A 26822-nucleotide genomic window follows, 5' to 3' on the forward strand; every position below is an offset into this window, starting at 1 on the left:
AATGGTAGTTTGATTGTCCAAGGTAAGTGGAGTGTGTGAATGTGGAACAAGTGGAAATGTGGGAATTGTGCAAGTTCGAAAAACGGTCTTTTCATTTTCAATGGGCAAAATGACCCGGAAAACCGGAAATTCCATACAATACGTTTTGATACTGGAACGGCTCAGATCGGATGAAAACTTTGGGCTGTGGAGCGCGCCAAGGTTTTTGGACAGAATAATAATAAATATATGATTTTTTTGGTGTAGAATACTATATGTGTGAATGCATGGGCATAATAAATTATTTTACCACAGGCCATTTTGTCAGGGAATTATAATTTTAGATTATATTTAATAACTGTAATTAATATAGCCTGTTTTTTCAGTTCAGTTCAGTTCGGTTTCAGTTTATGCATACGGTACAATTTAATTCATCACATATTTCCAGTTGTTTCATTACAGCACGTCCGAAAAGGAGTAGGAAGAAGCTGATCTTATTTAATCCTACCCCTTTTCATACCATAGTAATTTTATCCCATTTCCTTGTTCTCTGTAACAGAACAGTGAACAAAATAAATAATAAACAAATAATATACCATAGTAAGTAAACAAATATAAATTACATAAATAATCTTTGTCTCAATAAAAAAAAGTCAAATTAAAATTAAAAACATTTTTTTTAAAAAGGGTTCAAGGTGTTCATTATAATTCTTGTTCTGTGAACTTTGTGAACACTTGTCATTTGAACAGTTTCTTAAACTGAATCATATCGGTGCTTTGTTTGATTTCTTTGGTTAATCCATTCCATAATTGAATTCCACATACAGATATGCTAAAGGTTTTAAGTGTTGTATGAGCATACAAATGTTTTAAATTTTATTTTCCTCTAAGGTTATATTTCTCCTCTTTTGTTGAGAAGAATTGTTGTACATTCTTGGGTAGCAGGTTATAGTTTGCTTTGTACATAATTTTAGATGTTTCCAAATGCACCAAATCGTTGAATTTCAATATTTGTGATTTAATAAGTAAAGGGTTTGTATGTTCTCTATATCCAAAATTATGTATTATTCTAATTGATCTTTTTTGTAACACCGTTAGTGAATAAAGTGCACATTTGTAGTTGTTTCCCCATATTTCTACACAGTAACTCAGATATGGTAACACTAGCGAGCAGTAAAGAACGTTAAGTGATTTTTGGTCCAGAACATGTTTTGCTTTATTCATTATTGATGTGTTTCTTGCTACTTTATGTTGTATAGTTTTTACAAGAGATTTTCATCATTTGTGACTCAGGGAAAGATGGGATCCATTTCAGCTCAACCCAATAGGAGCCGAGAAGGAACAAAAAAGAAGATGCTTCCAACTGGCCCAGTACCTAGTGGCTATTATTGTAGGATTATGCGTCCTTACCAGTGCTATCATTGCCAAGGTATGATTCATAAATGGCGTACAATCATCCATGGAGCATGTTAGGTTCCTTTTTAAATTAAAAAAATATTTTGTTTTGGACTATCAGGGCTCTCTCTTGGTGCTGTCGATGTTGTCCAGTCCGACCTCCTTGCGCAGGCCCAAGGAAAAACAGTTCTACATGCTGATGTTGGTGTTCTGTCTCGTTTGGCCAAATTTCCTGGTGTTTATCAAATCACTGTGGAGGTGTGCGTTCAAGAGCATCTTCGTGCAACCCAACTTCAAGACCATGGCATATGTACGTGAGATGTATTACATGACCCAGGCTTATGTATATTTATCAAAAATCTCTTCCTGACAAAATGTCGGTTTCTTCCTTTTGCAGATCTTAGCCATTGAATGCACCGTGTCGCTTGGTACCGCAGTGCTTGTGCTTGTGGTGATGCCTCAGTTTGACGTCCTGACAAATCTGTTCATCAGCGGTGGTGTCTGCGTCATACCTGCATTGCTTCAGATGTATTACCGACTGCAGACAGACACTTGGAAAATTGTATTTCCAATCTGCTCCATCATTCTAACAAGCGCTGGTAAGTGGAATATCTACTGGTCTATGTATGTTGGGGTCATTGAATTTTCATTTCATGGATGCAAATTGAAAAAAAAAAAAAAAAAAAAAAGATTGGTATTTTTGAAACAAAAAGTAAAATTAAAAAACAAAGTGTTTTTCTTGTTCGGTGTCAAAGAGCAATAACTAGATCTAAACAGCGGTTTTATTTTATTTTTATATAAAACATATAAATATGTCATATAAATACTTTTTTTTATATTCCAACACCGGAACTAAAATCTGCTATTAAAAGGCAAGGTCTGTAGGGCGAAAAAAAAGAAATATTACATGTAAATAAAGTGTTTTTTAGATGTCATTTCAGTCGTCCCTCGCCAGATATTGCTGTTTAACCACATTGTTGTTTTCAGAATCAGAATCAGAAGTACTTTATTAATCCCCGAGGGGAAATTAAGATTTTCAGCACAATCCAATTCAATTGGAATGGGAATCACGAATCAATCCCAGTTTTTTTTTGTTTTTGTTTTATTGAAGTTTAATTGACAACATTTTTGACCTAAACTAAATATTTTCAAGCATAAAAATGGCTAAATGAACAGAGAATGATCAATACTACAGTAGTATTGGCCACTAGATGAGACCAAACCAATCAGATCACGCTGCTCAGTATTGTAGACATTGATTGGCTCAGCCTCAGGCAGAATTACTATTTTGGATTTTAAAAAAGTATAAAAGTGACTGAAGGTTGTTATTTCATGTCATAAGGTTGAAAATGGATTTAGAAGGTAGAAAATAATTGTTTTATGCTTGAGCTATGAAAATATTTGATTGATAATTAATGATTCCTACTTTGCGGAAATTAATTAATCGCCAATTCACAACAAAAGATTTCTGTATTGCTTTTCGACACAACTTCCGACAAAAGAACATTTATAAGTAAAATTCCAATAAACCAAAGTTTTTCCATCTCCATTCATAAAACTAAAATTCAATGACTAAAAGATATATAGACAACCGGTATATGTACTGTATATCAGTTGAGTCAAACATAAAAATATAGAGATGTATTACAGACTGTTACCGTCAACAAGGAAAACAAATTCAATGATTACTTTTCGGAAGCAATGCATATAAAGAGAGGTGTGTGGTAAATACCCAACTCTGTTCAATATTTATTTATTTTCTTTAGGGAGACAAAACTTGATAACACAGGAAAAATATACAGAATGAAATTTATTATACAAAAAAAATTAATCAAGGCCGTTGCTTGATACGAGGGAAAGTCAATATAGGGAAAGGGAAAAACAGTATACAAATAAACCGCTAATTTGTCCTTGTGGCGCATGTCAGCTGATGGCATGACCCCACATTGCAGAGACAGCAGGCGGCGTGCAGGTCAAATAATTGAATTCTTTACACAGGCAGCACGTAGCGGTATCAAAGTAACTCATGCACACTGACAAAAGGCAATTATCCAGCATTGACAAGGAGAAATAGGTGAAACTTAATAGACTCGATTAACCAATAGAAAACAAGTGCACTGACAGGAAATAAAGCAGAATGTGAAGTCCAACAGAAAGTACTACTAAAACAAAAGCACCAGGACAGGAAGTGATACCAAACACAGGAAAATAAAGAACCAAATCCCCATTGTCATGTGGGATCATGACAGATCACATTGCCACTAAAAATCCATCAGGACTGCAAAAACATGACCTCCAACCTTTAGTGAGTAGATGGAACAAAATGATAATGACTGTATAATTTTTAAATAAACTCACAGTTTTGTATATGTGTTCTAAAAACCTATTAGTTTTTACATTCCATGGCCATAGATATATTGCACACAGTTTATAAAACATGTTTGAATACTGACCAACAAGATTGTTCTTCACTTTCATTCAGGATACTGCCTGCTCGGAGTTGACTATTACGTCCGGGTATCGTCATATGTGGATGGACAAAGCTCCGACTGCTTTATCTTTGTAGCTGTCGGAATTGTCTCCTCAATCCTCATCTCCATCTGCTGGTGGGAGAATCCAATGCAAGCTACAAATGACATCCGGGTAAAATCGGTTTCCAAGTCTATGTACAATTAACAGTTTATTTGCAAATATTACAGCGAGTTGTGGGAATTTCTTCAAGTATAGCTTTTATTCATGTCAAAGTGTTTTGGCCCATTTGTCGTGTGAAAATATAAACTGAGACTCTTTTGCATCTCTTCATAGGATACGTTGTCAGAACTGGACAGTTTCAGGGACTTTGTGTTTGTCATCAGCAGCATTCTGAGGATAATTGTCATAGGTAATTGTCTGTCTGGATCAATAATGTTAAAACACATTTAATTTTAACCCTTGTGCACTCCTACAGTAGGGCCCAAAACCGGTTACTTATGTGATAAGATTATTCAGTTTGAAGGTTCGCAGTCTGAATTTTTGCCAGGAAGCTTTTCACAAGTTTATTTTATTCAATTGCAATGTGTTTTTGATTGCAAGTTGTTAGAATAGCATACAAACATTAAGTTTACACACTTTCTCTTAAGAACTATTTCGGTTCCATTGACTCCCATTATAACTGATGTGTTTTAAGAGAGAGTAATCCTGGTATATTACTTAGATTTTTCCATAAAACCCAAATTAATCTCATTCTTGCCAATTGAGAGACAAGAAAATGTAGTTTAAGAGTGATTGTGAAAACCGTAAGCGTAATTATTGGAGCTTTGATGAGCGTAAATTAGTTGGACTGCCATTAACCCGCTAAAATGCATCGAAAATGATTTTGGGCAGTTATACGTGTGTACCACAGCAGATATACATAACATACTTCTGTAAACTCAATAAATGTAACCAAGTCCTGCCTGTTTCTCTCTGCACTGTAAAAAATTATAGTTTGTGTCGACTTATCTACTGTATAAATTTCAATGTTATCACGAATAATTGACCTAATCAAGGCCAAATATTCCACTCTGCAACTTATTTTTAAAAATATTACATATTTAGGATTTTCCCATTATAAAAAAAAAACTGTTGCTATTTATGACAAAAAGGCCATTAAAATAAGTTGTTGGAGTTGTTCAAATATTGCAAGCGTTGAAAATATAAAAAATATTAATATAAATTATATATATTAATTTTGACACTTTTGGGAGCGGATCTCTTATGGATCCTAAGAGTAGTGTATTTTTCGGACTATAAGTCACAGCTTTTTTATAGGTGCGACTTATACTCAGGAGCGACTTATGTGTGAAATTATTAACACATTACCGTAAAATATCAAATAATATTATTTAGCTCATTCACGTAAGAGACGAGACGTATAAGATTTGATCGGATTTAGCGAATAGGAGTGACAGATTGTTTGGTAAACGTATAACATGTTCTATATGTTATAGTTATTTGAATGACTCTTACCATAATGTGTTACGTTAACATACCAGGCACGTTTTCAGTTGGCTATTTATGCGTCATATAACATACACTTATTCAGCCTGTTGTTCACTATTCTTTATTTATTTTAAATTGCCTTTCAAATGTCTATTCTTGGTGTTGGCTTTTATCAAATAAATCTCCCCAAAAAATGCGACTTATACTCCAGTGCGACTTATATATGTTTTTTCCCTTCTTTATTATGCATTTTCGGCCGGTGCAACTTATACTCCGGAGTGACTTATACTCCAAAAAATACGGCAAGTGTTTGTAGTCAATCTTGAGGTTGCACAAGGGTTAACGTGTGTGTTATGCCACACTTTGTGCTCGAGATCAAATATCTGAGTGAAGTCAACTGTGAAGGGGCATTTTAGAGGTTTCACTGTAACTGTGTACTGTGGTATACATTGAGTGATTCTGTCATGTACAAAAACTAATAAATCTGTTTTCATTTGTAGGGGCTGTGTACTTGATCTACTATGTCCTCATTGAAAACTCCATCGTCTGGGCGGACTTCAATTTACAGAGTTTTGACTGGGAATTATTGCAAATAGGACTGGTGCTGTTTTTCTTACAGGTAGGCAGACATTGAAAATTGGCAGACATTCATACTTGGTTGTCAAAGTATGGACTGACTATACTCGATTGACGATTCTCCTATGTATTATTATTGACATGGTTATTGTCTCCTGCTTTAAGGCATTTTGCTCAGCAGCGTGCCACTGGTTTGGGGTAGTGGCCTGTAAGATTCATGCTGTCAGGATGAGTTTTGCCCTGCCCTTGTGTAGCACAGGGCCTATTGTGCTACTACTGGGACTGATCCTTTTCATTACCCAAGCACAAGAACTAAATGGGGCACAACATCACAACATCACAGGTGAGTTTTTTATTACTGCACACAACTTGTTGGGAATTTTGCCCATCATCCGATGTCAGACAAGAACACACGTATTTCCCTTTTCTGTGCATTCTAAATAATGAAAAACTGCTAGTATGAGGTGGCCAACAACAAAGGTAATTTGGAATATGATTTATTCTGCGTATAAAGCACATCCATCCAAAAATTCTCCAACACAGTTTTATACACATGCTGTAATTATGTATGTATTGTAATAACAGGCACATTCATTAGACTTAGACTTAGACTTAGACTTCCTTTTATTGTCATTCAAATTTGAACTTTACAATACAGATAAGAACGAAATTTCGTTGCATTAGCTCGTTGTAGTGCAGGATTAAAGAGCAATAAGGTGCAGATATAAATAAACAGATTACTGTACAGATAAATATATTGCACTTTTGCATATGCATCCACGTTTATGGATGTATGTTATATTGTCTTTATATTCCAGCGAGTTCATCCGTTTTGGGCGGATTATGATGCTTAACATGTATTACTTACAGTATTTTGCTCATTTTAAGCTCACATTTTCTTACCTGGGCACATTGATTTTACAGAGGTCTGTGAAATCAAAAGGCCTTTTTCCACTGCAGGAACCTTTACAGGAACTTTCGGTGAAAATACCAAGGGTTACTTTATTTTCCCAGGTAGATGATCCGGGTAAATAAACACCCACCTGTGTTTTCACCAAAAACTACCGGGGTAGATTCAATTCTACTGTAACCACTTTTAGTCCCTATTAGTAAGGTGGGGCTTTTATAAGTTCTCCAAGAACCTCTGAGGGGCATGCTGTGCTGTCGACCGCTGATTGGTTAAACACGGATGGGGCATCCTAAAAACGTTGTATTCGAACACAAACACCACTATTACAGTATGCGAGACAATTTGTTTATCTCTTATTTCTTGTGTATTTCAATTACAACAAACTTGACAATGGAGAGAAAGCAAAACAAAACAAACGTTTGACTTGTAGGAACTTTTGTGGGGCATCTTTGTGCTGAAGTGGAACTATCTCGCAGTGTTTTTACTCAGCCGAATTATTGAAACGAGTATGCAGTTTAATGTTGTTTATGAATTTTTACAAACTTTATTTCAATACGCCAATCTACGAGAAGTGGATGGACTCTTTTAAACGTATTTACAGAGGAATAAGCCGGACTTCGAAGCAGTGAGGCAAGTTGCTCACTGGGACTCCGACTTCGTTGTTTGGGGATAAATATGAAATAAAGGACGAGTGGAACGAAGATAAATCACATTAAATATTAACTTTTTACTTTGTTGCATGCTGTAAAAGTAATCTGTGACACGCCATTTGTGTAGTTATTCGTTTCAACTCAAAGAAACCAAATGCTAATGCTAACAGGCTAACACTAAATCGGATGCGCATATGTTGTCACCATGAGATAAACACTGAAATGTATTCTTTATGTATTGTTTTTTTACAGCTGAAATGGAACATAAGAAATCGTATGACCCTCATGAATTAATAACTTACTGAGGGGACAATTTTTTGACTATTGGACATTTTGGGCAAAAGCCTGAATTTCTATGTAAAATTCGGTTCACTTTCTTTTTAAATCATATCAATTTGTAAGTTATTGTCTTGTATTTCATTCACTTACACTTTAGTAAAAGAAATATGACTTAATATTATCTGTTTATTTACATGGTATCAGTGTAGAAATATAGTTAACCACTCCTCCATACGTCATCAGCCTGATTTGTATAAACTACCTGGGACGGTGAAATGCGGTGGAAACACAAACCACACACTTTCACAGGAAACTTTAGTTCAAGAAACTAAAGCAGTTCAAGCTAGCTAGTAGCTGGCTCCTGGCTAGTGGTCGGAGGAGCAGTGTGAGCAAGGTGATGTGTCACAACGCCAGAAAAGTAGTTCTCTGTGTTTGCTTGTACAATAACAATGTCGCTGTACCTTGGTTGTAAATTAAGTGTTTTTAGAAGTTTTGGGATGTTTTTAGAGCTCTTTCTAGGCAGAATAGATGGCTCCCCATTACCCGCATTGTACTAGCAGAGTTTTGCTAGAACGCACGTAATAGTGAAACACCTGTGTTCTTCTTTCACATCGTGATTGAGGATGATGGACAACATTTAAAACAAAAGTGCAGTTCTCCTTTAAGTTCACAGGGTCAGTTCGATTAAAACCCACTCTCGTGTAATTGCGCCCACAACTTAAACAATGTTTTTTCATTTCAGAGTTTTGTGAAAGCTTGGTCTTCTTGAGCCACAAGAACACAACTCCTGTGGTGTTACTAGAACTCACCAGGAGCATTTGCCGGACGTCACTTTCCAGGTATCCATACGTTGACTATTGACTGTATTATCATCAAGTAGGCATCTCCAGTAATAAATATTGTACGGTAAATACCAATTTGATTGACAGCTACTACTTACAATGGCCTTTTTCAATGCTGGCACTCGAGGGAGTATGCATGTGGTCGGGTTTTGTCGCCTGCACATACTACGTATGGAAGATCAAGGTAGATACCGCTACACACACTTTGCAATTGGTATGTAAATCAAAATAAATGATACATGGTGTTTACTTCCTCATAGGTCCAGCGAATAGAAAGGACCTCTCAGCTATTTGTTCGGCGTCTGTACGAATCTGCTTTCATTGACTTGTCTTTGTTACTCAACACCAAGATGAAGGTAGCTCGGGCCCGAAACCACGAAAGGTAAGCTAGGTTTCATAACAATGTTTTTTTTTTCTTTGTTGGGTGGACGGGAGAAAGACAGCCAAGAGAGACTAATACTGATAACAAGGAAAAGCCTTGTCAATCAGTTGCAAATGATAACATAACAGTTTTGCCCCTCAATGATTCAGCCAAGACGACATCCAGAGCTGTGTCATCTACCTATGTGCCACCATGTGGCATGAGACCTATGACGAAATGCTGAAGATTCTCACCTCCATGTTCAGGTTTGCATAACAACAACACACACATGAACCCACTAACAACATCAAATTATGACTTTCAGTCAGCCAAAGAGGGACTGAATGTAATGTCATTATGTTTGTCCCTCCAGGAATTTGCGATTTCGCGATCGCGCAAATTCAGCGGATCCCCTCGATATAACTTTTTCTAATGCCTGCAACTTCTCCGCACATTTTGGCCAATCAATGTCCTTTTTGCTCAAACGCACACATCAGCTGTCTAATCAACAAATAAATGTTTATTTTTTGTGTGAACGGGGCAGGAACAGAAAACGTGCAACAGTATATCAACTGTATATTGTAATTGTATATTATTGTCCTGCCGCATAGCTCAGACATACTTCCTGTTACTGTATACAGCGCTAAGCCTTTTGGGTAATGTCGTATATAAACATTAGCAGCCCTACTGAGGTCCTCACTTCCTAATTTGATGTAAGCTTTATTTATCCAAGATAAGACAATTAATAACAGATTTTCATTGGAAATGCTGACCTTGCAAAGAGGCAGCATTTACATGTTAGAGATGTTGAAGTTTGATGATATTCTTTCATCGTCTCTCATTTACCAACAAAAATGGTCGCTGTAGATACTTCTCAACAGTTCACAAATATTCTTAAAGTTGGGTGGTAAATGTGTAATATAAAATCAATTGATTAACATCAATAAATATAAATGAGCGTAAAACATACACGGAAAATCTCTGCAACTTGTGGATGACAGGGCAGACAGTGAATGACAAGAAAGCCTTTGATGGTGGCTATTTTGTGTAATTATTAATAAATATAACGATTGTTAATTAAGATTAATTAAAACACTACAGTAATTTTTGTGTACTGTCTTCTAGCGTCTACTTTTAAGTCGGTCTGGTATAAAACTAGTGAAACATCGATACTGTATTTGTTTAATTATTTTTCTTTGAAATCCTTTTTGAGGTTAAGAGTACAAGTAACACTTAAATCAATTGATAACATATACATAAAATACAAAGCTGATTCAATACTAAGGGGAAAAAAAAAATACGCAACTTTCTGAAAAAGCAACTACAAATGCATCCATTTTAGGCCACAAGAGTCATTTAAAAAAAAGCCTGGTAGGACTTTATGTCTACTTTATATTGCTACGACTAAATTGGAATTAAGCTGGAAAAACGTAAGAATTGAGCATAATCGTTTTGGATTTATTGGTGGCACGTAAATTCCACACAGCCTATGCAACAATTATCTTCCATGATTGTTTACTCTCCAAGAAAATGTTGTGTCTTTAAAAAGCCTATCTTCTGAGATGACTATAAAGATGTTTGAAGTTATTTAGTATTCATGGTCACCAGATTAGATAGGGATATTACAGAATTTACATTAAAAGGTGTAACTGTTTTTTTGTTTGTTTTTTTAGGCTTGACCGTTATCGAGGTGACCCCAAAGAAGAACATAAGGACTGTTTTGATTTTGAGTGTCACATTTATGTGGATGATGCCTTTATGACTGAAAAAGGCACAGAAAAAAGGCTGGTTAACTCATACGTTAATGACTTGACCCAAGTTGTCATCGAGGTTTACAGGTAAGGTCTCGCCTTTCATTTAAACATTGCATAAAAGTTTCGCCATCTAAGCCCTTCGTCCAAATATTTAGGGTTTTTACCAACAAAGAGCCGGACGATGTGTCGATTGTGGAAACTCCATATGGTGGCAGACTCATGTTTGTTATGCCGGAAGGCAACATGCTCTACGTTCACCTTAAAGACAAAGCTTGTATCAGGAACAAGAAAAGATGGTCGCAGGTATGAGCTGCCAACCTGAGTAAGCGCTGACCCAAATAAATATGAGTTTGCTCTTTTCTGACTTATAAATGTTCTTACAATGTTGCATACTCGCATTAAACAATGCCAAAGCGTCAAATCATAAGGTTCAAGCATTTAGGTGTGAGCTTCCACATAGTTTTGGATGCCTCTGAATTCTGTTTTGCAGTCTTTTTTTTACCATAGGGCCCTTTGTGATGTCACAGATTGACGGACATATTTATGTGGGAATTTCTAGTACATGCTCTTTGTCAGCCTCCTCTAATTCTGCTGTACTGACACGGCTAACTGCAGCCTCCCGTGTCAATCCTTGTCATCTCATGATAAACATAAAATAAACACCTCAGTGTTTATTTGTCCACGACATTTTACTCCAGACTGTTTTGTCAAAATGGACCAGTACAAAGTTGAATTAGCCGCTAAACTCTGATTAAAAAGTAGGCACCATTGCAACCTTACTAATTGTTTTTTGGGGGACAAACAAGAGAGAAGGAAGGATAAAGTATTATTTTTCTCTAATCGTATCTTGAGCACAATAACACTGACGTGCAACATGTAGTGACACAAATGCTGGTAAATGCTGATTTATTTATTTTTTATGAGGCCTAATGCGATCGCACAAGATGAAAAAAACCTAATGTTTTAACCGGTGAATCTCTAACCTGTACAGTTAATGAAGTGTATTTTCCGACCGTGTCGGGAAAAAACTAATAGTGATAGTCGTTTGTACCTTTTCAAAAGATTGATTCGGATACTTTTGGAGAGGGTGGGGCATCGCAACCAAAACAATATTTTGTTAAAATGTTCTTTTCTTCAATATTTTGTTTAAAAAACAATATTTTGGGGGTTGCAAATGTACTACTTCTGTTTTCAAATCTTTATTTGTTTGCACTGGTTTGTTCCAACCAAAAAAAGATTTACAACCCCAGAAAATATATCCATCCACCAAAACTATTATTTGTAACTAAAAATGTGATCCAAAGAAATTTAAAAATGTTTTTGTCTGGGAAAAAATATATACTTATATTCATTTGTTTAAATCCATTATTTTTTGTTTACAAATATATTGTTTTTTGCCAAACCAATATTTTATCTGCAAATCTTTTTTTGGTTGCGAATCTTTGTTTTTTGTTGTTTTGGTTGCATAAAAAGACACGTCTCTCCAAGACACATGAACCTTTTGCAGACAGACTCACAAAGTGGGTTATAAATGCGACTGTGGAGCTAAATGTGCGCAAAATGTACAGCAAAGCATAGCTAATTTATATAGTCTAGACCATGGGTGTCAAACTCTGGCCCGCGGGCCAAATTTGGCCCTTGAGGCGATATCAAATTAACACTAAAGTTGGCCCGCCGATCCTCCCGGGAGTCTTCCAAACACCAGCCAGCCAGCCAGCCAGCCAGCGCTGGCCCACTCACATAACATGTGCGGCTTCTGCACGCACACACTTTAGAATGCAACGCATACTTCATCAACAGCGATACAGGTTACACTGAGGGTAACCGAATAAAAAACTTTAACACTGCTAGAAATATACGCCATACTGTGAATCCACACCAAACCAGAACCCTTTACAGCACTAACTCTTCCGGGACGCTACAAGGTGTGTGTGTGTGTGGGGTGGGGGGTTTGGTGGTAGCGGGGGTGTATTTTGTAGCGTCCCGGAAGAGTTAGTGCTGCAAAGGATTCTGGGTATTTGTTCTGTTGTGTTTATGTTGTGTTATGGTGCGGATGTTCTCCCGAAATGTGTTTGTCATTCTTGTTTGGTGTGGATTCACAGTGTGGCATATATTTCTAACAGTGTTAAAGTTTTTTATACTGGCACCCTCAGTGTAACCTGTATCGCTGTTGATTAAGTATGCGTTGCATTCGCTCGTGTGTGCATACAGAAGCCGCACATATCTTGTGACTGGGTCTGAACGATGTTCGAATGGATGAAAAGCGGACGTGACGATAGCTCGTAGCGTATGTTAAAGGTTCATTTGTTCAACCTTGGCCCGCGGCTTTGTTCAATTTTAAATTTTGGCCCACTCTGTATTTGAGTTTGACACCCCTGGTCGAGACCATAAGGAAGTGAGTTGAATGTAGATTAGAATCATCATGTGTCTTTAACTAGCTGGTGTTAAGGAGACTATTGTTTTGAAAGTGCAAAACATATCATCAAGCCACAAAATAGTAAATTAGCCAGCAAGTGACTACCCAATTTATACTTGGACTTAATAGTCATAATTTGTCCCTTGACTCCCTTTATCATTTCTTATGTCTTGTAGATCATGTACATGTATTATCTTCTTGGCTGGAAGGGGTACATTTCCAAAAACCCTCAGAAGAGCAGTGTAAGACTTGTCCTAATATTAGATAATAGTTTGCATAGATATTGTGAAACATTAAAGTAATGCTTTTGTTTTTCTTTGTAGCGCCAGGTTAACCTATCTAGAGAATCTTTAGTCTCTACGGACGGTGAGATATTCTTCATGCCTCAGTACGACAATGACAACAAGAGAAGGTTCATCTCAGATGATAATGTTTACATCCTGGCTCTGGACGGAGACACTGACTTCCAGCCTAAAGCTGTCATACTGCTTGTAGACAGGTCAGAATTAGACAATTGTATTCTATAATAGATTTCTCTAATATTTTAACTCTGTAATCACCAAAAATATTCAATACATTTTGTTGAACCTGTTATAACTCCTTGTTCACTTATTTTCATTTTTATCTAATGAAACTTTGATTGACAGGCTGAGGATGTATGAAAACGTAGGAGCAGCTTGTGGGCGAATCCACCCGACTGGAATGGGTAAACAAACAATTGTACTCCACTATTCTGTAGGAGATATTAATCATCCAACAAGCCCGCTTTTGTAAAAAGTGATAATAAAGCCAGAGTTGACATACTAATCAGTGATTAGCAGAGGAAAAACAGTCACCTCTTCCTACATGGTTGTCTCAGGGGCCTTTAGGGTGACACCAATAAATATGTCCCCTTCTTGTTGGAGGATAAATACTTGGGGCTTTGGCACAAGCATCTGGACTAGATCTGACCAATCTAAGTCTACGAGCATGATCTGATGAAGCCTGCATGGATGAGAGGCAAAACTTCTTCTAAGACAAACTGAACAGTCCAGTTTCGATCGATTTAATGCCCAGACAATACAATGACATAGATCAGTGGTCCTCAAACTTTTTTCACCTTGTACCATTTCAGAAAGTACTTGCCTCTCGAAGTAGCACTGTAATAACCAACATTACAGTAGCATAGTAGGCCTATTTAGTCAATAAAAACAAGGCATAGGCATAGTATATTACATTTTTTTTGGCCACTATAACATTAATACAATTTGAACTGTAACACTGTGTTTGAATAAAACATTGCAAGTCCAGAATCAAGTGATTATTAGGCGTACCACTTGAGACCGTGTACCGTACCACAGTTTAAGAATAACTGACCCAGATGAATGACGGCATCCATTAACATGTTCCCCCAAAGCTCCATGTTTAGCTCTGTCTCTGACCATCAGGTCCTATGGTGTGGTACCAGAAGTTTGAGTATGCAGTCGGTCACTGGCTTCAGAAAACCGCAGAACACGTGTTTGGGTCTGTGCTGTGCAGTCCGGGATGTTTCAGTCTGTTTCGAGCATCCGCCTTAATGGATGACAACGTACTGAAGAGATACACGACGACTTCAACAAGGGCGGCAGAATATGTGCAATATGACCAAGGTAGAGACAGTACAGTTGTCTTTTTTTTCTCTCTCTCTCTCTCTCTCTCTCCCTCTCAGCTCCTTGTGATATTCAAGTTATTTTCTTCTCTTTTCCAGGGGAGGATCGTTGGTTGTGTACTTTGTTACTGCAGCAGGGGTGGCGTGTGGAATACAACGCTGCATCCGACGCTTTCACTAACTCTCCACAAGAGTTCAAAGAGTTTTACAACCAGAGGAGACGGTGGGGACCGTCTACGCTGGCGAATACATTGGACCTGCTGCACAGGTCAGTGCTTTTTATGACTACATTTGACTCCAGCCTGTCACATATAGGGGGCATGTTAAAAACCCACCTTTCTGGCCTGTTGACACAGTTTTTGGTGTGTTTGGATCCCCATAAGACAAGCAAGGATAGCGATGAGGAGATATCTATTACACAAGCTGTTGAGATTTGCCCCAACTTGTGACGTTTACCAATTGGTGACATCAGCGGCCAACTCCATACATGGTAGATGTTTTCTGGGAAACTTCTGCACGAGTCCGACATTTTTTAATATTCCCTTGTGGCAGTTGTAGGCCAAACAAAAATACATCTGCGGTGCGACCTGATGACCAAAGATCCCGTTATTGGGTACATTAACCAGCACAGGTCACTACAAAAACTTCCAGCATCATCTCATGGGGCGGTATAGCTCGGTTGGTAGAGCGGCCGTGCCAGCAACTTGAGGGTTGCAGGTTCCATCCCCACTTCCGCCATCCTAGTCACTGCCGTTGTGTCCTTGGGCAAGATACTTTACCTACCTGCTCCCAGTGCCACCCACACTGGTTTAAATGTAACTTAGATATTGGGTTTCACAATGTAAAGTGCTTTGAGTCACTTGAGAAAAAGCGCTATATAAATGTAATTCACACTTCACATCTGAAGAAGGAAGAAGTGCCTGGTTAACTTTTGTGTTTTTGTAATTACTTGGCTGTGGAGCATGGAGGTCAGAGGACAAAATATACAGAAGGATTTACCCAAGACTACTTTTAATCGCAGAGGCAGTTCCAACAACTTATAGAAACGAGGAATACAATGAAGCAGTAAGTCCATCAACAGTATATAAATGACAATTTGCAATGATAGGGTAGCATGTAGCATCCTCCTCACTATTGATATTAGCAAGTAGGACACTGGCACATGTAGTTACAGAGTTACGGTTTAGCATACAAACCCCGTTTCCATATGAGTTGGGAAATTGTGTTAGATATAAATATAAACGGAATACAATGATTTGCAAATCCTTTTCAACCCATATTCAATTGAATGCACTACAAAGACAAGATATTTGATGTTCAAACTCATAAACTTTATTTTTTTTTGCATATAATAATTAACTTAGAATTTCATGGCTGCAACAAGTGCCAAAGTCGCTGGGAAAGGGCATGTTCACCACTGTGTTACATGGCCTTTCCTTTTAACAACACTCAGTAAACGTTTGGGAACTGAGGAGACACATTTTTTAAGCTTCTCAGGTGGAATTCTTTCCCATTCTTGCTTGATGTACAGCTTAAGTTGTTCAACAGTCCGGGGGTCTCCATTGTCGTATTTTAGGCTTCATAATGCACCACACATTTTCAATGGGAGACAGGTCTGGACTACAGGCAGGCCAGTCTAGTACCCGCAATCTTTTACTATGAAGCCACACTGTTGTAACACGTGGCTTGGCATTGTCTTGCTGAAATAAGCAGGGGCGTCCATGGTAACGTTGCTTGGATGGCAACATACGTTGCTCCAAAACCTGTATGTACCTTTCAGCATTAATGGTGCCTTCACAGATGTGTAAGTTACCCATGTCTTGGGCACTAATACACCCCCCATACCATCACAGATGCTGGCTTTTCAACTTTGCGCCTATAACAATCCGGATGGTTCTTTTCCTCTTTGGTCCGGAGAACACGATGTCCACAGTTTCCAAAAACAATTTGAAATGTGGACTCGTCAGACCACAGAACACTTTTCCACTTTGTATCAGTCCATCTTAGATGAGCTCAGGCCCAGCAAAGCCGACGGCATTTCTGGGTGTTGTTGATAAACGGTTTTCGCCTTGCATAGGAGAGTTTTAACTTGCACTTACAGATGTAGCGACTAACTGTAGTTACTGACAGTGGGTTTCTGAAGTGTTCCTGAGCCCATGTGGTGATATCCTTTACACACTGATGTCACTTGTTGATGCAGTACAGCCTGAGGGATCGAAGGTTACGGGCTTAGCTGCTTACGTGCAGTGATTTCTCCAGATTGTCTGAACCCTTTGATGATATTACGGACCGTAAATGGTGAAATCCTTAAATTCCTTCCAATAGCTGGTTGAGAAAGGTTTTTCTTAAACTGTTCAACAATTTGCTCATGCATTTGTTGACAAAGTGGTGACCCTCGCCCCATCCTTGTTTGTGAATGACTGAGCATTTCATGGAATCTACTTTTATACCCAATCATGGCACCCACCTGTTCCCAATTTGCCTGTTCACCTGTGGGATGTTCCAAATAAGTGTTTGATGAGCATTCCTCAACTTTATCAGTATTTATTGCCACCTTTCCCAACTTCTTTGTCATGTGTTGCTGGCATCAAATTCTAAAGTTAATGATTATTTGAAAAAAAAAAAGTGTTTATCAGTTTGAACATCAAATATGTTGTCTTTGTAGCGTATTCAACTGAATATGGGTTGAAAGTGATTTGCAAATCATTGTATTCCGTTTATATTTACATCCAACACAATTTCCCAGCTCATATGGAAACGAGGATTGTACATTGCCAGCATTCTATATTACATCTTTTTTGTATCCTCTGTAATAGATAACTCGATTGACAAATGTAATGATACCTTAGTGATACAGTATTAGCTACATGTAGATGAGCTATGAACAGGCTATGTATTTCCAATTGGGAGACAAACATTTTAAAAACACGTAGCCTGTATTCTTTTAGCTTTTTAGCACTGAAATGTGTGAAAAACAAAGCAAAGAAAATTAACCTTTGGGAGGTTTTAAATCTCGGTTCTGAAGTGTCTTTTTCTTGGCGTTCCTGTCACTATTGGTCAGACTCTGGCTGGTACATGTATGGTTGGATGCTAAAATCCTCCAATGTTGCCATTTCTAATTTTAAAAAAGTAGTGTTTAGTTTTAACCATTGGCGATTGCACTAATAAAGTTAAAGTTAAAGTACCAATGATTGTCACACACACACTAGGTGTGGCGAAATTATTCTCTGCATTTAACCCATCACCCTTGATCACCCCCTGGGAGGTGAGGGGAGCAGTGGGCAGCAGCGGTGGCCGCGCCCGGGAATCATTTTTGGTGATTTAACCCCCAATTCCAACCCTTGATACTGAGTGCCAAGCAGGGAGGTAATGGGTCCCATTTTTATAGTCTTTGGTATGACTCGGCCGGGGTTTGAACCCACAACCTACCGATCTCAGGGCGGACACTCTAACCACTAGGCCACTGAGTAGGTATTATATAGGTAATATTGGCTTTCTGTAAAATATATTATAAAATTAACTTAGGTCAAATATGTATTTTTGTGTTTACAATTCTATGTGCTAGAATTAGTTAAAATTGTAGTTGAGCATCCATTAACTTAAATGCAGTAGCATAGAATGGTTGCTCCACTGCAGCCAACACTAAACAATCATTGGACAAATGCTGGTTTTTGTCCCGCCCCTTGGACAGTCTGCATCTCTAGATGTATGTATATGGAAAGTGGGCTTGGCTTCGGCTAACATAGACACTGAGCTTCCACCTGATAATTAGATCGTCTGTCTGAGGCTGAATCCCTTTTATTAACAAATGAGCGAATCAGCGATCTTGAAATATAAAACCACTGCCAGAGTATTTTTCAAGTTTCATTCCATAGTTGTGAGTTGGTCTAAAGAATTAAAAAATTGTAAGTGACGTTCTCTTAGCATTTTTATATCTTTTATCTGTTATTGGAGACTGTACTCGGGTTTGGAGGGTATAGCTGAAAATGAGATACCCCTACTTGAAAGACCAGCAGCCGCCACTTGTTCTAAGTTATAAAATGTTTTTGGTACGAAAGTTAAAGGCTAAAACTGCAACATGGCTGACGAGGGCGGTGGCGAGGCATGTAGAAGGTCTTTGGCACGAAAAGAAGACCGCCCACAAAACGTCTCGTTTTGAAGAGACAGACAGAAAGTGGCTTGAAGATGGTGTGTAAAACATAATCTATGCCGACCAAATTTTGACCAAAGCACCACTGTTCCATTTCATGTAGACCGCAAGGAAGTGTTTTAGATGTAGACTAAAAATCATAATATGACCCCTTTAAGATGTTGTCATTCAGATGAATATGAATTATTTTGCACTGCAGCGGCTCAGAGACGGTGAAGAGAAACTCCTCCATATCCAGACTTTACATTTTCTACCAGATGTTTACAGTTGGTTCTTCTATTCTTGGACCAGCCTCAGTGACTCTGATGGTGGCAGGTGGGTTGTCTATGACGTCATACCACCCTATTGGCATAACACACCTGTCTTTATCGAATCCTATTTGTTTTGTCCTTCAGGAGCTTTCCAGTTTGTCTTTGAGCTCGCTGGTACAATTTCCATCATCATTTCGAGCATTCCTCCTGTGTTCTACATCATCGTCTGTTTTGTCGCCAAGCCAAACACCCAGATAACAATTGCTGGAATTATGAGTGTTCTGTACGCTTTCCTCATGACAGCGTCCTTGTTTTCTATCATCGGTGAGTTAATCTCCGTTAGGTTTATTGGGATTCTTCGGAGAAGGTTTTTTTGAAAAGTAGAAAAAAACGCCACCATTCTGGCCCAACCAGGTGATATGGTGGTTGAGGGCACGTTCCTGACCCCAACCGGAGTGTTTCTGGTTTCTATGACGATCATGTACCTGGTGACTGCCCTCCTACATCCTGAGGAGTTTGGTACGTACACTCGGTTATCCTCAGTGCTCGCAAATTAATGTGGAATGATGCCATATTATTCATTGTGATGATATTCTTGTTCCATCTAGGGATGATTATCTACGGCCTGATGTATTTCATCTGTATTCCCAGTGGCTACCTTCTACTTACCATCTACTCACTGGTTAACATGAACATTGTGACCTGGGGCACCCGAGAATCTAATAAGTAATGTAACAATGTTTTATAATCGTTCTAAAGTAATCATTTAATCATGGCTTATCTCATACTAGCAAGCGTTGTTTACTCTTAAGTATTTTAGGTATTGGGCGTGTTCACACTATTTTTTTTTCTGACATTTCATCATAGGGGAGCAACGGAGGTGAAAAAGAACCAGAACGTTCTGTGTGATAGAAACTGCAAACTCTGCTGTTGGGACATGAAGTTGCAGGTAAGATAAACACCTGCCAAAATGGGGTGTGATCTACTATGATCCAAATAACAAGTGATAAAAAGCATAGATAGATAGATAGATAGATGGATAGTACTTTATTGATTCCTTCAGGAGAGTTCCCTCAGGAAAATTTAAATTCCAGCAGCAGTGTACAGAGTTGAGATCGAATTTAAAAAGTAAAAAGTAAATAATGGGGGTATAAATGGAAACAAAATAGAAGAATATTACAATAAGAGTACAAATAAAAAGCAACAATGAGAATAAAAATATAACAGTAAAATAAGAATATAACAAGAGAAACTAGGCGGTAGTGATCATGTTATGAAAAAGTATTGCACTGTCATCCGAGTACCCTCCCTCCCCCCCCCAGAGAGGAGTTGTACAGTCTAATGGTGTGTGGGACAAAGGAGTTTTTGAGTCTATTAGTCCTGCACTTGGGATGAAGCAGTCTAGCACTGAACAGGCTCCTCTGGCTACTGATAACGGTATGCAGAGGGTGACTGGCATCATCCAGGATACTCACTAGTTTTTCCACAGTCCTCTTCTCTGCCACCGTCACCAGTGAGTCCAGTTTTATTCCGATCGTAGAACCGGCCCACCTGATCAGTTTCTCCAGTCTGGAGCTGTCCTTCTTAGATGTACTGCCCCCCCCCAGCACACTACGATGTAGTACAGAATGTGCAAACTATAAAATTGCGTGCACTATTAGTGCGTGCTGCGGGTGAACTACTAAGACCGCATTGGAAATTGGAAACAAGTGCAAAAGTGGTGCGGATCGCCCTATTCAAATTAGCCTTTTTGTGTGTAATATATTGGTTATCACCATGGAGATACTCATTTACTGCATATTTATTGGTTTATACGGTCCAACCCGTGGCGTCATGTCGTTCACATCTCGCACACAAATATAATATGAACCACCTTGAAGCGCTATCTGGACAACAAAACCTACTTTTGGCATGCTGAAGGTGCGCCGTGCAAGCGCTGCAGTGTTGTTATGGTGTGTCTGGAAAAACGTAGGTGCAAGAAAATGCATATTGCAAAAAAGAATTTCCATTAGGGGATATATAATCTCTATGAAAAACAAACACCACTAAACAAATGCCAGGCCCTTAAGTTTAATGTAAATTTAAAACACGTGTGGTCTGCATAACATGTAATGGTGGTTCTTTGGTCCAAATTTTGCATAGATTATGTTTTACAGACATTTTTTGTGCCTTTTTCTGGCTGTTTCTTCCGGATGCGCCATTTTGGGGTTTTATTTACACACCTCCACTTTGAAAGCGTCTTCTCCCCATCTTACATGTTGTAGTTTCAGCGCTTTTAGCGTCGACTGACAGACATAAGTTCGAAATATACGCTACTTTTTATTAAAAATGGCAACAGCGGAGGATGCATGTGCAAGTACAAGCCAATTCTCCCCACAACAAAAGGATAGAAAAAAGAAGGATTTTATTGATTATGGCGTCGGAATCAATGGCAGACTCGCGCAAAGCAAATCGGGTATATTTCTATCATATAAGGAGATATCTGCTGATGTCACAATTGAGAAGACATACATGATATGTCCAATATTTTGTGGCAGTTTAAATATTGTGACACTGACGGAATATTCTCTCGTAATCATCTGTCTTTGCAGCACATACCTTCTTTGTCACAGCCATTTGTGCATAACTGTGCCAGTTTGCATGACCATTCCAGAGGTGCCAAATATAGATGCAAAACAGCGGCGGTAGAGAAGTTTGCGTCTTGATCATTTACATTGCGAGTGCTAAAAGATTACATTTTCATCTTCTCCTACCAGTATTGCGGATGTTCTAATAATCAGCACATTTTCTGCATATTCTGTACACGAAGACAGACACGCTAAATGGATTGCGCTCTCTATTTTGCTCATTTAAGATATGCACGAGTGCACATGCTTAGTCGATCAGATTTGATCAAATCCAAACCTTCAGTAATCAGACCTATACTGTATCGCACTGTAATTGTGAATGAGTCAATTTTACAGCTCTTCATTATTTGCAAACTACAGGTAACCCAGGAAACAGAGAATTTGATGATACAACAAATCACAGGACAAATTGGACAGCAAGCTCCTCCCCCTGCTATCACAAACCATGAAACAACTCTACCTGCCACGTCAAATGTGGAGCCACAAGATAGATTAGACACCAGCGACGGGCCTGTTGAGCAAAAAGGACAGAGGGACAAGATTGAGGGGAAAGACTTTGACACCATGTCCAGTTACAGGTAACTTAAGGAAAAATGTTCTTCTCGTCAAATACATAGTACCCTAAAATCCCAACAGAACTGTGATTTAAATATGTGTGTGTGTGTGTGTGTGTGTGTGTGTGTGTGTGTGTGTGTGTGTGTGTGTGTGTGTGTGTGTGTGTGTGTGTGTGTGTGTGTGTGTGTAGTGTGTACAGTTTTGAACAAAAATCAACTGCATCTTACAAGGACGACGACGACGACGACGACGATGATGACGACGAAAATGACAAAAACACAATAGATCTTCCCATGAGTGGTGAGAAACCCTTTACCTGACATTTAAACTGACATTATTTAGTAGTGGTCGCAGAGGTGCAAATTGGCAGTCACGTTTCTGTCGGCCTACCCCTGTGTGAAACATGTGTGGACATGTTGGAATACCACCGCCGTTCCTTTGTACTGGTCTGTTTGGACTTTTAAGTATTTAAAAAAATACATTCTCCAACCAGTAAAGTCTTTCCATTCCCTACTGAGATGTTGCCACCGCAACCCTGACCTGTGTAGATGGAAGACAATGGATGAATGGATTTTTAGGGACCGCAATGTCCCTTTGGGACAGAGGACCCTATTGTAATTGTAAGGTTTTATTATTATTATTCCGCCGCCTCTTTGAGCTGTAATTTGACCCCCTTAACATGCTTCAAAACTCACCATATTAGACACACACATCAGGACTGGCGAAAATTGCCATCTAATAAAAAACCCAAACCCCAAAACTCAAAATTGCGGTCTAGCGCCCCCTAGGAAAAAACACAGACAAAACTTGTAACTTCCGGTAGGAATGTCGTAGAGACATGAAACAAAAACCTCTATGTAGGTCTGACTTAGACCTAGATTTCATACATTGACATCCATCAGCAAAAATCAACAGGAAGTTGGCAATTCCCCCTTCAAAACAAAAGTTTAGTACAATCCTTCATTTTTGCTTCTTTGAGCTGTAATTTGACCCCCTTAACATGCTTCAAAACTCACCAAACTGGATACACACATCATGACTAGCAAAAATTGCGATCTAATAAAAAAAAAACCAACCCCAAAACTCAAAATTGCCCCGAGGAAGAAAACACAGACACAACTGCTCCTAGGAAGAAAACTCAGACAAAACTGCCTGTAACTTCCAGTAGGTCTCACTTAGACCTACATTTCATATATTGACAACCCCCTTCAAAACAAAAGTTTTGTAAAAACCGGTCATCTTTTTTCAAACATTATCTCCTCTGAGCGCATTTGTCGTGTCGGCTTCAAACTAGCACAGGAGAGAGATTGAACCCTTCTGATTAAAAGTTGACCAAAGAGTTTTAATTACTGCTCCGGTTTGGATTTTATGTGCCGTCAAAGTCGGTCCCGTCCATCGCTGCCTGCAGCTTTAATTTTTAATTGTTTTTGCTTTAATCAGAATTTCTTTCAAGTGAATAAGCTGTGGGGCTGCAGAGTCCCGACGGTGTGACGTGTTGTGTGTAAAGTGTTTTTTCGCATGCATGTGATTGAATCGGTTGACGTAAACAGCGTTGTGTAAGCACACAGTCGTGATCTGTGCATACTTGGATATGACACAAGTGCCAGCTTTTTGATAAATAAGGTGAAGAAACACAAAAAGAAGAAGTAGCAAAGTATGGAGGTGGCGTCCAGGGCTCTCTTCTGTTGGATTTACATTGTTTCTTATGAAAAAAAACAGTTTTGATTACTTTATGTTTATGTTACTGTTACGTACGGCGGGGGAAGGAGACAGCCCGACACAGGAAGTATCGCTCAACAGGAATGTATTGAGCTTGATGAGGTGTTGGAGTGTGTATGCTACTATGTGTGTGTGCATGCAAGACTATGTGAAGGAATTAACAAGGTAATGTTACCAGGAGGTTGTTGTAAGTGCGTGTTGGTTGGAAAGGCAAACAAGTCCAAAGGGGCTGGGCAGAAGAAGGTCCGTGAGGCTGGAGATGGGCGTCCAGAGCGGGGGTCGAGGATCGAGGGAGGCAGTCAGAGTCCAGAGGGGGATCCAGGGAAGTGAGGCGCACAGCTCACTTCCAAGGCGATGGAGGATAAACTACGGGAACAAGGGAAACGACAAGGACAAGTGAGCACAAGGGGCAGAGGTACACAGAGAGCAAACACAGGAGAGGAGCCAGAGACGCGAAGCTTACTGTCAGACAGAGAACTACGTTCCAGCACTGGATCGTCGACTGCGTTGGTCTTTATGCTGTCGAGCCTCATTAGATCCAGGTGCGCTGATGGTAGATTGCCCGCAGCGGAACGAGCAGGGGCGTGTCCGCAGGCGCTCTCAGCGGAGCTTCTAGCTGCGCTTGCTGCGGAGGAAATTATGGTACGCGCATGTGCTGTAACAGTACCAGACTAAAATTGTGTGTGTGTGTGTGTGTGTGTGTGTGTGTGTGTGTGTGTGTGTGTGTGTGTGTGTGTATGTGTTCCACACCTTCACCCACAGAGACAAAGAGAGTGGACGACTGACAAGAGGGTTTACTTGGTTTATTTAATTCCGCTATAAAACAATAACAAGATAGCTTAAAACATAATGGGTGGATTTTGATGAAACATTCAGAAAATGTAAAAAATTGAGTAAGGAATAAGTGATTAGATTTTGGGGGTGATCCAGATCACTGTCTGATATCTGGATTTTTTTTCTAAGAATCCTTAACAAGTTTGGTTTTTATTACACAAAATCATGAATAGAATAACATCAATAAAATCATGAATATAATTTTTTTTAAATACAAATATTTTAGTAAAACTGTCAAATAGCAAATATTTATTTCTGATTTCAACATGGCCACCTGGATGAAAGATAACACCAGCTGTTTGTATTTGTGTGCATGTGTTCTTAGACTGGGTGGGTCCGGTGAAAGAAGAGTTTTTGAAGAAGCTGACCTTTGCCAACCTGAAGAGGAACTTACAAGAACACATTCGGTATTGCGCAATACAGAACATGACTGTGCACTATTTATTGTGCCGTAAACAAAAAGAACCACACTTAACACAATGTGTGCAGTACTTCAGTCTTGTGCTGTTCCTTTCTCTGAACTCAGGTCCTCTCTCCGCAACAAAAATCTGGTTGACGTCTGTGAGGACATGGTCTCCATGTTAACAGAGACTCTTAATAGGGAACTATATGGAGTGGGACCAGAGGATGTTCTGACAGAAAGCCAGCTGAATGAACTGCAACAGGCACTGACGGAGGAGGTAGTCATTACAACAATCAAAGTTGATCTTGATTTATGTTTAATAGCTTTTTTCCTATGTTCAAGTCTGTTTCTGTCCTCAACACTATTTCCTTTTGTTTACTTTTGGTTGCCGTGGACACTAAATGATCACACTTGTTTTAGTGATTAGTGTCCTCACCTGTTTCTGCCCCTAATCACTCCCCTTTATATTGCTCAAAAAGGTTCATGATGTCGTCTTATTCATATACTTTTCAAATGTTCTTGTAGTCAGACAATAATTTTGGTACACACAGCGACCAATTTCTACTCTGGACTTCTGAACATCACACAGCACACAAACTGTCAGTCATGAGGACACTCTATGAACGGGCCAACATCATAACAGAAGGAAAAGGAAGAGAAACACATCTAAATTGCACTCAAAAACTGCCAATATGCAACCTGGGTTATCAAAAAAAAAGGGGAACAACAGGTAAAAAAAACAAAGGAAAGAGAATAAAGACAAAAAAACGAAGAAAAAACATACATTAGGCCGAATAACAGAACCAACAGGTCATGAAAAAACACAAAATAAACACAACACTAAACCTCACACAAAAACAAGACACTTACTAGTACACCCAAAGAACGAAATAGAACAAGACAAGAAATGCAATGTAATTTACAAAATCCCATGTAAATCATGCAGAAAATCATACATCGGAGAAACAGGGAGGACATTCAACACAAGAAAGAAAGAACATCAGAAAGAATGTGAAAAAGAGACAAGTGGAAGGTTCAAAAGAAGCCTAAAACTACAATCTGAACAGGAATACTTCAAATCAGCCATATCAGATCATTGCAAGATAAATAACCACATCATGGACTTGGACAACGCCAACATCATTGGGACAGAAAGTAACAAATTTAAACGGTGATTGGATTAAGGAAACCATCAATCGGTCACAATGGTCAGGTGACCCTTCTGAAGAATACAGCAAATGACAGTCGAAACATGTCAGGTAAAAATTCCATCCAATATACCGAAAATATTGTCTGACTACAAGAACATTTGGAAAGTACTCCCCTTTATATTTTGTCGTCTCCCAGCCTAGAGTGGCTGGATCAATGTAGGCTTTATGCGTCACATACGTTTGCTCTTGCTGTGATTACTTTTCCTTTTGTTTACCATTAATTACAACAGGTGCGTGCTACAGCTTATGTTTTTTCACCTCTCCGTGCTCAACTTAAGTTGTTGCTTTGTGGATTCCTGTGCGCCTCCGAGCGACACACTTTT

At 38.8% G+C, this 26822-nt stretch overlaps 1 protein-coding gene across 1 annotated transcript in view; it reads left to right on the forward strand.

Annotated features, from left to right (window-relative positions):
* chs1 (chitin synthase 1) overlaps positions 1 to 26822 on the forward strand; it is a 49692-nt gene that overhangs the window by 16646 nt on the left and 6224 nt on the right. The window contains exons 3-29 of the mRNA XM_061964251.1: positions 1273 to 1408; positions 1496 to 1684; positions 1772 to 1973; positions 3857 to 4017; positions 4180 to 4255; positions 5835 to 5953; positions 6076 to 6253; positions 8492 to 8588; positions 8679 to 8775; positions 8852 to 8973; positions 9123 to 9218; positions 10626 to 10790; positions 10862 to 11009; positions 13299 to 13364; positions 13446 to 13621; positions 13770 to 13828; positions 14550 to 14750; positions 14849 to 15017; positions 19099 to 19214; positions 19295 to 19474; positions 19565 to 19669; positions 19759 to 19876; positions 20018 to 20099; positions 22138 to 22355; positions 22523 to 22632; positions 25211 to 25292; positions 25412 to 25565. Coding sequence (XP_061820235.1) covers positions 1273 to 1408; positions 1496 to 1684; positions 1772 to 1973; positions 3857 to 4017; positions 4180 to 4255; positions 5835 to 5953; positions 6076 to 6253; positions 8492 to 8588; positions 8679 to 8775; positions 8852 to 8973; positions 9123 to 9218; positions 10626 to 10790; positions 10862 to 11009; positions 13299 to 13364; positions 13446 to 13621; positions 13770 to 13828; positions 14550 to 14750; positions 14849 to 15017; positions 19099 to 19214; positions 19295 to 19474; positions 19565 to 19669; positions 19759 to 19876; positions 20018 to 20099; positions 22138 to 22355; positions 22523 to 22632; positions 25211 to 25292; positions 25412 to 25565 — 3622 coding nt within the window. The remainder of the gene's footprint in view (positions 1 to 1272; positions 1409 to 1495; positions 1685 to 1771; positions 1974 to 3856; positions 4018 to 4179; positions 4256 to 5834; positions 5954 to 6075; positions 6254 to 8491; positions 8589 to 8678; positions 8776 to 8851; positions 8974 to 9122; positions 9219 to 10625; positions 10791 to 10861; positions 11010 to 13298; positions 13365 to 13445; positions 13622 to 13769; positions 13829 to 14549; positions 14751 to 14848; positions 15018 to 19098; positions 19215 to 19294; positions 19475 to 19564; positions 19670 to 19758; positions 19877 to 20017; positions 20100 to 22137; positions 22356 to 22522; positions 22633 to 25210; positions 25293 to 25411; positions 25566 to 26822) is intronic.

Source organism: Nerophis lumbriciformis, linkage group LG06, assembly GCF_033978685.3.
Source record: "Nerophis lumbriciformis linkage group LG06, RoL_Nlum_v2.1, whole genome shotgun sequence".
Taxonomy (NCBI): domain Eukaryota; kingdom Metazoa; phylum Chordata; class Actinopteri; order Syngnathiformes; family Syngnathidae; genus Nerophis; species Nerophis lumbriciformis.